We start from the raw sequence: 14,188 nt of genomic DNA, 5'->3' as shown, positions 1-14,188 counted from the left end.
AAACGGTAAATATCTGTCGACCAGAAAAGGACGGCTACGCAGCTTGACTCTAAAATAAACGGAGCAGCAACCCTCCAGCCCTGATTGGTATGTACCAGTCGTATTCTGGCAGAGTGCTTGCCATCATAAGACTTAAGAATTTTATCCGTCATTTTATACAGCATCGTATTCTCAAAATCCCACTAAGCCAGAAACGCGGTTAAGTTAATCGGGGTCATCAACACCGAGAACACAAAAGGCAGAGAAAGTCAAATTTTCAACCACAAAATCACATTTTCGCCCGTTTTAAAATGTGAAATAAAACATTCTCGGCTCGAGTGTGACACCTGGGCTACAAGCTAGATAATTAACGGAAGCATTCGGTTATAGGTTGTTTGATCCTTGAAAGGAATCTGGTTGGGAAATCTGTCCGGATAGTGAGCCACTTTACCAGACTTTGGTTTCGAAATAATATGAGTGTCATCATCCCAGATTAATCCGAAGACAAAATAAACTCGGAATAGGCTCCAAGGTCCGAGATAATCATCTATTGTGTGTTTACAACACGAAAAGAAGTCATAAACTAATATCTCTGGGTGTATCAAATCATTTTATATTTGTAATTTTTTCAATTTCTTGGAAAATGTGTGTGGTCTGGACACCCTTGTTCTGGCGTATCTCTTACACGCAATTACAATGTCTAGTGGTCACTTAACAACTTTCATCGCTCTTCTCAAAGTTTAAACCGTGAAATATTTAATTATAACCATCTGAATTTGCCCAGATTTTATTACAACATGGCTATTATCATAATTATTAAATTACAAGACTGATGGAATGCTATTGAAAAAGGTCGTTGTCGTACTGAACGTGGGATGGTACTCCTTCATGATGTACAGGCAATTACCAATAAACTCACTCGCCTATCTTAATTTTATACTTTCAATCCGCAAAATGTATATGACACCTTTTAAAAAGTGACTTTATAATATATAGAAAAGTTATAGGTACATATTTTTTGTTTACTGTGGTAGAAATACGAGATTTCTAATTTTATTCTATTCTAAAGTTGAGTCTTAAATATTTGTTTTTTTTTAGTTTCATAAGTTCAGGTTTTGAATCTACTCGTAAATGTTATTACTTATTAGAATTCTGATCATTCGGGTTTACATCGACGGGTAAAGACGGCGGAGTTCGCCAAATGAAGAGTTACAAGCAAAAGTCTCAAGATATTTTTATTTCTCATTATTTTGATTTCAATTTTTACATTTTGCACGATCGTGAACTCAAAGAGTAAGTTATTCTTATTGAAGAGCTGCTTTAAACTACTCTCGCTTTGCACATTTTTTATCGGCATACATTCTCAAATTGAAGAAGTTTGTATTAGGTAAATTGTCCTGATAAAAGTTATTTAAAATCAAGTACCGGCTGACCGTCTTTTTGTAGACATTCCTATAAAAAAATAGTTCACGTTTCATGTATGTGAGAGTGAGATACTAGCGATACTTACTGGAATGTATAAATTAAATTAAATCATAATACATCATAATATGTATGTACATAGAATTTCAGTACACTTTCTTGCTAAATTTTGTTACTTATCAATTTTCATTTTAGATCTGAGTCGAAGAATGTCAGTATTATTTTCAGTAGTTCTGAAATCTAAACTATGACTTGATATACCTTACTTCTAATTGAATACGATCTTTTTGCTTATTTACCGTTAGCAAATCTGTAAAGTAAAATAAAGTAAAAAGTTGCTACTTACATTTGACAAAAATGCCTTGGCATGTATGTTACAAAAAAAAATACTTTCTTTATTACTTATTAACTAGTGCAATTGATATCTAACACTGCAATTGGTGAACGTGTATAAATCTTTGCATAAATTTTTGCTTTGACCTCATCAATCTATGTTAAAGTAGGATTCGAAAGCATACAAATTGTGATTTAGAATTTACAGACTTTATTTTGCAGATATATCAAATCACTGACATCATAATTAAATCAGCAAACTCCCTCCGCCCCGGAACCTGGATTCTGGAGCGTTCCCTCGACGGCAAGAATTACGAACCTTGGCAATACTTTGCTCGTAATGACAAAGAGTGTTTCGAACGTTTCGGAATTTCCGGAACGAAGGGCAAACCTCACTATTTTACCGACACCGAAATCATCTGCACCTCTTTCTACTCCAAGCTGACACCGATGGAAAACGGCGAGGTAAATAATATAACAATCATCAGGGAGGAAAATAAGCAATTTCCGCCCGGTTTAATCAGATTCACACTTCTCTGATCAACGGCCGTCCCGGAGCAAACGAATCGAGTCCGGAGCTTCTGGAATTTACCAAAGCCCGTTATGTCCGTTTACGTCTGATGGGACTTCGAGGCACCATCGAACCCCTTCCTTACTGGTTCTCCCAGGATATTTTAAAAGAGAAAAAATTGTTTTACACAATTCGGGATATCAGCATCGTTGGCTACTGCGTCTGTAATGGACATGCTGAAAACTGCCGGCATAATGTGGCTTCCGGGGTAGGTTTACATTTCAAATTAGATCTAATAATAATTTTATTATCATAACTTGTCTCGGAAAACCGGTACAGGAATGATGAGTTGGCCGAGGCTTGTTACAACCTGTGAAACCAAAATTAAAAATTTCAGCTGGGATAAAACGAATGAATTTCTCGGCTGAAACGGTTTTTTACAATGGCAAAAACCACACAATCGGTATTTAATCAATTTAAAACTCTGACCAGACATACCATATAAGAAGAAACCTGGTACCTTTCCGAGAACAGCCAACGACAAGTTGCTGGTACATAGGAATACTGTATTTGGTATTGTTCGATAGTTATCATTTAAATATATATCGGCGATTTTCTATTGTTTACCCTTTTGGGTTAATTAGATTAAATTAGAGCCGCCGCTTGATATACGAGGAGGCTTGATAAATTCCTGGGGTAACACATTACAACAATCGACAAGATCATATTCACATTTTAATAAGTATTTTAAAAAAAAGTGATTCTATATAAAGTTGGAAGCTAATTTTTTCTATTTTTAACCTTAGAATTCTCAGATAAGTTTCAATTTTCGAATTCTAGTTTCAAATTAGGAAGTAAAATTTTAAAAGATGGATTTTTGAAGATTTTGTGATTTTTTTAAGTTTAAATGATGATAGTTTATTTAATATGCTTTTAATTTGAAATCTTATCGACATATTCTTATGTTCACCAACGTACAATTGCAATCACGGAATTTTGGATATCTTTATGTCAGTTCAAAAAATGTCAATGTAAGCTATGCTTTATTGTCATTATGATTGACATTTGAAACTAAAATTTGAGTTTTAATTTATTTTAGGCGTCGATTTTCCGAAACAATAATGCCAGCAATACGTGTTTTTATATAAGTTCAATAAAGTATTTTAAGTTGTCATTTTCTCTCTAGCTGTCAGTATAAAAACTACAAAAACCGAAAGTGAGATTAGTTGCATAAGGCCAGTTTTACATTTTTATGTCAGTCGTATGATGGTCTAAAATTCCATGTCCGCAATTGTAGTAGCAACGATTAATTCGTCTGGTAATCATAATGACATAATAGAATTTGACGATAATTTAAAGTAATCTTTTTAAAATTATTGGAAAAGTATTCAACAGTATTTTATTTTAAAAATTAAATTTTTGTTTTTTTTTCAATGTAACATTACATATACAGGATGTCCGGAAAGTCGCGCACCTCCGTAAGACTGTATTATCGGGCAATGTTCTAGACAACAAGAAAAATGTTAAAAAAATATATCTAAAATAATTTCGAAGTTATGGGAGTTTAAATTTTGCAATTTGACTCTATTTATTTCTGTTGAAAAAATGTAACTCTGTTTAATGTTATTTGTGGCTTTATTAGCAAATTTTCTGTATTTTTACTAAATAATTATAAAAAAACATACACAATATAATCAGTAATTATAAAAAAAACATATACAATATAATCAGTATCATTAAATAAAAAATGTCAAACGTCAAATAAATAAATGTCAATATTTTTTGACATATAGAATTTTTTAAACATTTTTTCAGTACTCTGAGGAACCCTTTCAAGGAGATGCGCCACTTTCCAGACAGTCTGTATGTATGTAATGCCCCTAATTTTTATAAAGTTTTAAAAATACACGTTGTCTTTAAGAGAATTCTATTTTACTTAATTCTCTTGTAGTACAGCTGTATGTATGTACCAGACTATGACAATAATTACAAACTGCAAATCTCTGTTTAATAATAAGAGAAGGAATGAAGAACAGAGCGATCGATAATAAAATCTCTTGAAACAAAAATTTTTAAACTAAAAATTGAAGTCAATATTTTAGTTTTACCACTCAAGGTTTTTTTTCTCAGCATCCTGAGTGCGAATGCGCCCACCACACGTGCGGCCCCAACTGCGACCGCTGTTGTCCCATGTACAATCAGCGGCAATGGGGCCCCGGTTCATCTCGAGACGCCCGTCAATGCCTCCCCTGCAACTGCCACGGTCATGCAACGTCCTGCCACTACGACGAGTCCGTAGACAAAGCCGGCCTCAGCATGGACATAAACGGCAATTACCAAGGAGGAGGAGTTTGTGATAATTGTACAGTAAGAAATCGACCTTTTAGCTCTTCTTTTTCATCTCTCGATCTCACTATTTCAGGCACACACAACCGGTATTAATTGCGAACGGTGCTTGCCGGGGTATTATCGACCTTATGGAACTGTAATTTATGCGGACAAACCCTGCTTAAAATGTGACTGTGAACTTCCAGGATCGGCCGGTACATGCATACAGGAAGGAGAGGGAGCCGGAAATTGCCATTGTCTACCCGGATATGAGGGCGAAAAATGCGACAAGTGCGCGCCAGGGTTTAAGGGGTGGCCCACTTGCGAGTCGTGTCCTTGCGACTCGCGGGGGGTGAAGCACATGGAGGACTGCGAGGGGGAGTGTGTTTGCAAGGTGGGGACGATTTCTCATAACTAGTTAGGGGAGGAGTGGAATAAAATTTTCCGGATTCAGATTCACGTTATCAAAATGTGCATAAATGTGACAAATAATTTCAAAAAGCATCCGAGAGTTCACAAATACAAGGTCCAATTTTTTAATCATAATTTTTGAACACTAATATAAGTCAAAACATGATTTTAGACTAAACAAATACTTAAGAATATTTAAAAAACAAAAATATTTTAAACAAAACAAAACAACAAAACATGATTTCAAACTAAACAAATACTTAAGAATATTTAAAAAACAAAAATCTTTTAGGGTTTACCTAAAGAATCTTTTAATTTTTAATTATTTTATTGAATTCTTTGAAACAAAAACTGTTTTTTATTTTATATGCAATCTTGACTTTTTGTCAAAAGAGTTTTATTAAAGAGAATTCTTTAGCTATTAGGAGATATATTTTCAATGGGTAAAAAAATCAGTCTTTCTAAAAATAAAATTAAGTCTACACTGATTACAAATGCCAAGTTTTACTCTCAAAATATAAACAGCAGATTGGTAATTTTTCCTAGTACTTTTTCTCAGTTTCTAGTTTAAACTATACAGTACAGTTTATAGTTTAAACTATACATCAAGTTACGCCACTGGATCGAAATATTAGAGTTAGTGTAGTAAATCTACTCAAAGTTGGATTTTTTTTTCAGACTAACGTTGAAGGGAAATTTTGCGATCGTTGCAAGTCCGGTTATTTCTTCCTCCAGAGCGAAAATCCTGACGGCTGCATTCCCTGCTACTGCTCCGGGATGACGAATTTGTGTGAAGTTGCCCTCGTAACCCCAAAACAGGTATGTCAATCTTTAACAATTTGTCTTTAGACAAAAACTGACCCAGTATTCCAATTTTAAGATCCAAACTCTTGAGAATTGGTTGACAACGAATCAGAAAATTTCTGAAGTTAGTAAACCTATATGGGACTTCAAGGGGATTTTTTCAATGGGAAGCTACGAGTTTTCCAATTCTGAATCTTTGTATTGGTTAGCACCAGACGTGTATTTGAACAATAAATTAGAGTATTATGGATCTGTTTTTCTTTTTAAAGTCCACTGGGTTATAATGAGGGGTGACACTAGTGGGAAGCCCACAATCGGCCCAAATATGATAATTGTGGGTGCCAATGGTATGAAAATCGCCCATGGGAACGAATCTTTGACTGTCTCAAACGCCACATTTGAGATACGTTTGAAGGAGGAAAATTGGTACCACCTCGACTCAAATTTGGCAGTTTCTCGCACCGAATTTCTTAGTGTCTTGTCAAACATCAGTCATATCCTCTTACGAGCGACGTTTCACACCGACCAAATCGAATCTTTACTCGAAGAAGCAACGATGCGTGCTGACAGCCAATCGGCACTAGACGTGGAAAAGTGTCTATGTCCTTCAGGATATACAGGATTATCGTGCGAGTCGTGTGCTTTCGGCCACGTTAGAATCGAGACAAACGCGTCAGCTGAAAGTTATTGTGCGAAATGTGATTGTAACGGACACTCGGAAACTTGTAATTCCGACACAGGCGAATGTTTTTGTCAACATAATACCACTGGTGAAAACTGCGAAAGATGTAAACCGGGATTTTATGGTAATCCATTGCGAGGAACGAAGGAAGCCTGTAAAAAATGTGCGTGTCCCTTGGAAAATGATGAAAATAATTTCAGTCCGAGCTGTCAGTTGGATTATTTAAATGAGGAGAGCGAAGAGGAGAGCTACGTCTGCACCCAATGTCCTAAAGGATATACGGGAGATCATTGCGAAATGTATTCTATTTCAATTTAAATTTATTACATTTACAGTTTTCTAATTGCAGATGTGACGACGGCTATTTTGGTAATCCGATGGAACTGGGAAATGTATGCAAACCCTGCGATTGTAACGGAAGTCCTTGTGATAAAATCACAGGACAATGTTTGAATTGCAAGGGTAACACAGAAGGTACTTAACAGTGAATTTTTTTTTCTCCCTCACAAGTTTTTTTTAAGGTTGGCGCTGTGAAAAGTGTAAACTTGGGTATTACGGTGATGCCCTAATGTCCAATTGTATTCCATGCCAGTGTGATACAATAGGATCACTTTCAAAAAGTTGTGATTTTGAAACTGGCCAATGCGAGTGTAGGGAGCGCTTCACCGGCAGGACTTGTAATAAGTGTGAGGTATTTAAAGATTTTAATGTTATCTCAGGAATTTGCGTGTCTCTTTTTTAATTAATATCTTACTGTATTTTGAGTTTTTAATTTTTGTAACAAAGCGAATATTTTTACCACTACTAAGGCCTCTCCACAACACTTTTTTTAAGGATTTTATCCTATTTTTATGGTATATTGAAAAAAGCGAATTTTTCAAAGATTTCACAAAGTAATATTTTTAACGATTTTACCCTGTTTTAAAGTTTTTTTTTAAGTCCAAATTTTAAAGATTCTGTCCAGTTTTTAAGAAATATAAAATTCGATATCGGAAAAAATTCACCTTCAGAAAAACAGTTAAAATTTAAGGATTCTATTTTAAAAGTCGACTTCGAATTTTAATATCCACTTCAAATACAGAAAAGAGTTGATTTAAAATGAGGCTGATAAATAACAATCTGGATTAATTTAGGGTAATATTTCATCTAGTTGCATTACATACCTAAAATTGATAAAAATAGCACAATAATGAAATAGAACAATATCAATTTTAACCTGAAATTCAATGATTTCAACTGTTATGGACTTCGGTCTTCAAATAACTAAAATAAAAATACAAACACTACAAATAGACGAACAGTTCTGGTAGTGTGGGGATGAACGCCTCTAAACTTGGTTGTGAAATAAAGAAAAATGAATAAAAAATTATAATAGTGTTTGTAATAGATAACAAGTGCTGATTCAAAAAAATGAAATGATGAATTTCTTAATCAAACCAATATAATTTGTTAAAATTTTAACCAATTATATTGATGCATATGACAGAAAACACCTAGCCACGGGCCAATATCATCGAGTTTCGATACACCATGAAAATATTTTTTACCCGAATATTTGCACACGTGCATAGAGTGAATATTTTTGAAATTTTTAAAACATTCGTACTATCAATTACCAAAATGCATTTATTGATTTAAGTTACAATTAGGACTTGAACAATAATAGATAGTTACAGTTAAAGTTATTATTGAAAGCACATTCTCGATTTTTTAATCATCTAAAAGTAATTATTTTTTATTATTTCCATCATGAAATTCCAACAAAATTTTCTTCGGAACATAATCTTTAATATATCCTTCTTGCATGCCATACTTGAATATTTATAATATAACTATCAACAAGGTTTTGAACTTTAGTTCTGTTTTTTCTGTTTCAAAATACAACTTTTTTGGAACGATCATTATTAATTTTTAGTAATAATGATAAATTAAAATTAATAACCTCAAATATAAGGTCATGAAAAAGGAAATAAGTCCATACAGGCACCGTAAAAATACTCAAGTACATACATTAGCAATTAATAAAAATCTTGTAATCAAAACTTAAAGAATCTTAAGAATTGAGAAGTTTTTGATAGAGAATATAAAAAATTTTGAAGCACTGTCAATGTTTGCGTAAAATTTAAGAACTCTGGATTTTGTAATTTACATTAATTGGATTTTTAACAGCCAGGATATGGAAATGTGACAGCCTTGTGTGTGCCTTGTGGTTGTAACAAGATTGGATCGACATCATTAATCTGTGACCAACATACGGGACTTTGTGAATGCAAGCAGGGAGTCGATGGATTTTATTGTGATGCTTGCCAGAATGCGTATTATGGGTTGTCGGAAACTGGATGCAAAGGTAAGACAACGGATTTTGTTTGCTAGTTGCTTATCTTTGAGACTTAGACTTTGTCTAAAAACATGTCTAAAAAAAATCAGCATACGCGGCCGGTCGTATATTAAATTAGTGCAAGTTGTGTACTTCCATCCGGTCTGTTATCTATCAGATGGCACGTTTGTCAACAGTATTTTTAGAATAGTAGCACTTATAAACAATAAACGCGGAACTATAGAAGCGAATAAGAGCGTTATTGAAAAATTTTAATAAACAAAACGACTATTTAGTCTCAGACTATAAAAACATTGTATAAATTTGCTGTTATGGGTACTAAACCGATGGTTAAAAATATTCCTTTATTAAAAATTTTCATCCTTCTTATTTTCAAATTGATGTTCAAAATTTACGAGTAAAATAAATATAAAGTGTTGTAATTTTAATAAAACGTTCATTTCTTTTGAGTAGTTTTGCAAATACACTAGACATTTTATTAGAAGCGAATGCAGATGATACTACATACCAACAGACAAGTTTTATGCAATAACTTCTTGATTTAGGGAGAAATTCATGTCAGCTTAATGTTTTCTCTACCATAAATTTGTTCACAGCCGAGCGAAGATTTGGGTTTTGAATCTCTAAATATATTTTGTTTCAAATAACAAAATATGTATTGTGTGTACGTGACTAATACGAGATGCAGAAGGACCAAAAAAATTATAAAATTATTTGCCTCTTCCAATTAAAACGAGGAAATAAATGAAATAAAACCTACACAAAATTAAATATTTCCTTTAATAAAACGCCGGTTTAAGGCCAAAATCTCAAGCTGATGCTTCACAACGAAAATAAGACCACCGACCGTCTTGTTGTTCACCTAAAGGAATTAGTATCGACGGAGACTAATAAAGGAGATTAAAAGTTTATAACAGACTTGTTTCAAAACAATACTTAACAATCTAGAAAATGGTTAAGTACCTATTATTTCAGCACGATCTATAATACAATTTAAGATAAAATTTATCCATACTTGGTTGAACACAAACATTTTAAGAATTTAATTCTCGGTACTAGCAAAAACACCACCTCTATTATTATCACTAAATTTATCATTTTAGCTTTAAGTAAATGTAATTTCAAGCTGACGCCAGATAAAACGCTCACGCTATTACTACTAAGGTGATGTAGATGTATTGTTATCTGTTTTAGAAACACAAAAATCTAGTACACAAATATGTAATATGTTTAGTTTGTTTAAATCTTACATAAGATTAGTTTAATAAAAGAAAAAAAAAAGTTTTGTTAATCTTAGTTTTTGTAACATTTTTGGAAAAGAGATTCAAAGCAACAAAATAACTATTCAGTGACTTCAAAAATGTGTTTGCTTAAGTGTTCTAAGTGCCCATTACCTCTCTATATTCAAAATTCAAAATTATTGATAATAGTTTCTCTTGGATGTACTTGTAGGAGTGTTTTTTTACTATCATCGGTCATCGCCGAGTGAAGATTCCTCCATTCGCTCCGCTCTCTCCCCATTTTTTATTTACACACATCTCTCCGAGCTATCATCAAGTCGAACACCCACGGCTCCATCGTCGCGGTCCTCAACTCCACCAATTAATATTCGAAGAAATTAACTCAACACCGATCCGCGTTCACGGTCGACTCGAAAGCTCATTAACACCGATACGAAATAGAATCGTGAGGACAGATCGGCACCGTCCGAATAAATCACATTGTCTCGTTTAAATTTATCCATGTTGCCATTTGCATCCATTCACAGGTTTAATATTAATATGTAGGCACCTACCTCGCGACTTAATCGCGGAGGCACACGCGATACATTGCCTTGCTTCAGTTCAATCTCGCGACTCGACGCGAAGAGATGTACCAACTCTCGCACGTGTGTCTCGAAAAGTAAAATGCTAGCGAAAAAAATCAAGCCAGAGTGGTCGAAATCCCAAAATTTTGCGGTAGATTTTTGGGTCTAGAGGAGCTGGCTGGTTGACGATGGTGGTCCGAAAATAAATCTCGGGGTATTTTAACATGAGGACAAACGTTTTGATCGTCGTGAGTGCGATTCTAATTCCTGGTTTTGGTGAAGTGGAGCCGCGCCGGAATTACCTCCGGAATTTCTACTCGACTTTGGACGACCACGAGCGAAACACGGAATTGTTTTTGCAAAATTCGGTTCGAATTAGACACGAGCATAGCGAACGGAAAATAAAGAAGGCACAGAGATGCAGACGCTACGCTCAGCTCTACTACCAGAATTACAACAACTGTTACTACACCTTCTGCAGGCAGAATTATTGTAGCTATTGTCCGACTTCGAATTGTCGACGGAGATGTCCGTATGAATGCGAGACGCCGACTACGAATACTCCGACGCCCGTAAAAGGTTTCACTATTTTCTAAATTCTGCGATTGTCTATTTAAGGAATTGTGACTCGACTTCCGCATCATTTTACTTCTTTATTTACACAGCGTGATAAGAAATTCCATTTTAGAGCGACGGCTAAAAATAGAAAAGTCCCAAAAGTTCGCTAGTTGAAATTTATTTTTAGTGTGATGTAATTGAGCACTTTATATGGTAATAAGAACGATGATAGATCGAGTGGTTTCATTCAACCATCCGCTAAATTGATTGCTGCTACCACAAAAAAACTTCATAATTAAAAACCACAAGAAGATTTATTTTTTCAAAAACAGCTGGGACAATATTTATGTATAACACGTGCACGAACTCTTATTTTATATCTCCCGACGCCTGTTATACATTCACAATTCTTACATGATAATAAAATAAATGTTACAATTAAGTGTATGTTAAGGGGTTAGAAAAAAAGAATGTAAAATGAGAACAGGAAGAGTAAAGATAAACATTACAAGTTTTACAACGTATAGAGAAAGTACATATTACATTCATTGAACTCATCCATTCATACATCGTGGTCGTATGTCCGCGATCGCCGCTAATGCACGTGTTACCAGTCGATAAATCATAATATCATATCGAACGATTTCCTGGAAACTGGTATAAATCTAATTTCGGGATTTTGCTCGACTCATTGATTCCTTAAATCAATTTACACGAATAAAAAAACAGTAAACATTTGCTTAGGAAAATGTGTGAAGTGTGAGTGTTCATTATACTTCAGTTTTCGAAAAGTGAGCAAACACGAACTGAATATGAAACGAAGTAACAAACGGAAATGTATGTTTTAAATTATCATATATATATACAGGGTGTCCCAGAAAAAGTGTAGGTGCTGTTAACCACCTTTTCTGCTACGTTAGCTAATACTAATATTGAAAGAAAAAATGTTTAGGGTCCAAAAACGTTTGAGTTATAAAGGCTTGAAACTGACCAATTATGAAAGCCTCGGTCATACCTTGCTGCTACCTATTTTTTGATCGCTAGGAAACAGAAGAAGAATAGGGTGATGCAAAGCCATGAATATTCATCTGGTCTACTGTAAATTAGTAACGTCATTCATGGCATTTGACAAGTCAATTTCAATTCAAAATTTCGTCTCTAAAAGGAAAGCCTGTATGCTACGAGTGGCTACGAAGTATTCAAATTGTTCAAGCAACACATTTAAAAGTAATGCAATATGTTGGAAAGTTTGGACACAACTTCTGCAAAATGGTTTTAATAACTATTGAAAATTGAAACGAAAGAGGGTGAAGAAGTAGGTTTGCATCTTGGAGAAGAATCTTATGAAACTATTTGAGTTCTTTATTAGACCTAATGGCCCTTTCAATGTAGTACCTATAGTGTAGTTATTATGTCTTAATGACACGATGGTAAAGTTTTCCCAGTTTGGTAAGGTTATGGCCCCCAATAAAAATAACAATGAGAAGATTACTTCCGAAGTTACATCACAATAGCTCTAATTGTAACAATGTTATGTGGAAAATTTTAAAGCAATGAGGACGAATTTAGTGTCTTTTGGGCAAATAAACTAACAATATTTTTTAACATAAGCAACCAAGAACTTTTTATTAATAGCTCGAATAAATAAAAAAAGAACTGAAAACAAACAAAATAAAACCAACAGAACAATAAATAAACGTAAAAGAAGTTGTTCAAAATGACCACCATGCATTTCTATACTATACTGCCTCGTTGCCTCATTGGCATTTCTATTGCATTCGCCGTACATAATTACCATTTCAAGGTTTTCATTAGGAGCAAACATTTTCACCAACACTATTTAGACCACGATAATGAAAAAAATAATGGACAAATACAAGTGAAGTTTCTCGTGACAATTTATGTGACACTGACCCTTCACTAGTTGACCAGATATTTTTTCAAAGAAACCCAAACTTTCAATTTTTGCATTTAACTTGGCAACGTAACTTATACCTAAGAAATTAATYAGAAAATCCCTCACGATTGGCCAATTTAAAATGTTAATCATTTAAAYTCTATTTGAGATCGACATTATTTTCTTTCAAATACGCCATTATACTTCGCAGAAGAATCTGCAATCTTCGGCTCCTACACTTTTTCTGAGACACCCTGTATATATATATATATATATATATGTAGGTACAACGTGTCGAAAAGTCTGATTCTATACTATTTATAAATAATTAGGATTTGCTTCGAATCAAACTTTACTTATAACAGTGATAACCATGGCCGATGATTTTACTTAATCAACTATATTTCAATTTAAAGAAAATGATAGCACATAGTTTTATACCAATTTTATTCAAAAATTTTACCTTTAAAAAGCATGGTGGAATATTTTGTTTTTCCGGTTCTGTTGCTGAACATAAAAGTAGTGTTTTTTTTCATAAAATTATTATTCTTTATTAATACTAAATAGCATTAATTTTTTATTAAACAAGTAGTCTACGAGTATACTGTAGTTCATGTGTTCATGAAAATTAAAACTTATATTACTTACCCTTCCACTCTATTCCACTGAGTTATTTAAGAGGTCTTTCTAATATCAAATTACTCAATTATACAACAGCTTACCTCATTCGTTTAAAAACCTCAACTCTGCTAGATTTAAACAAACTTTGAAAAAATTACTTTTATCCAACCAAGCCTTTAATTAAGCCTGATTTAGTTTTTTCTTTTTTCATCTTTTTTTTTCTTTTTGAATGTTTAGATGTGCAACATGTTTAGTAAACATGTCTCAAGACTATTTTACTTAATACTTTTGCTTAGCTTAAGATGGGGTGTGCAATCGCGAGTTTGGCATTCTACACCCATCTGATCCTCGACTTTTATATGCACGTTTTGTTTTATTTTTCTTTTTTGTATTTTACTTTATTGTTTATTTTTTTTGCATATAATAAAGACCTTTATTATTATTATTATTATTATTATTATTATTATTATTATTATTATTATTATTATTATTATTAT

The 14,188-nt window shown here is 33.5% G+C and overlaps 1 protein-coding gene across 2 annotated transcripts in view; it reads left to right on the top strand.

The window, feature by feature from the left end:
- LOC123012584 (laminin subunit alpha-1) overlaps nt 1-14,188 on the top strand; it is a 29,341-nt gene that overhangs the window by 5,371 nt on the left and 9,782 nt on the right. Inside the window, exons 3-11 of one of the 2 annotated variants that reach the window (XM_044410603.1) lie at nt 1,957-2,199; nt 2,259-2,513; nt 4,376-4,612; nt 4,668-4,967; nt 5,663-5,803; nt 5,865-6,769; nt 6,820-6,944; nt 6,992-7,161; nt 8,640-8,817. In XM_044410603.1, the coding sequence (XP_044266538.1) occupies nt 1,957-2,199; nt 2,259-2,513; nt 4,376-4,612; nt 4,668-4,967; nt 5,663-5,803; nt 5,865-6,769; nt 6,820-6,944; nt 6,992-7,161; nt 8,640-8,817 (2,554 nt within the window). Of the gene's footprint in view, nt 1-1,956; nt 2,200-2,258; nt 2,514-4,081; nt 4,113-4,375; nt 4,613-4,667; nt 4,968-5,662; nt 5,804-5,864; nt 6,770-6,819; nt 6,945-6,991; nt 7,162-8,639; nt 8,818-14,188 lie in introns of those variants that run through there. The other variant, XM_044410604.1, reaches the window with a different exon arrangement.

Source organism: Tribolium madens, unplaced genomic scaffold (genome assembly GCF_015345945.1).
Source record: "Tribolium madens isolate multiple individuals breed KSU strain unplaced genomic scaffold, Tmad_KSU_1.1 Scaffold_96;HRSCAF=242;Tcas5.2_LG5, whole genome shotgun sequence".
Taxonomy (NCBI): Eukaryota; Metazoa; Arthropoda; class Insecta; order Coleoptera; family Tenebrionidae; genus Tribolium; species Tribolium madens.
The sequence above is the reverse complement of the archived record's forward strand: the minus strand, read 5'-3'. Positions and strand labels throughout refer to the sequence as shown.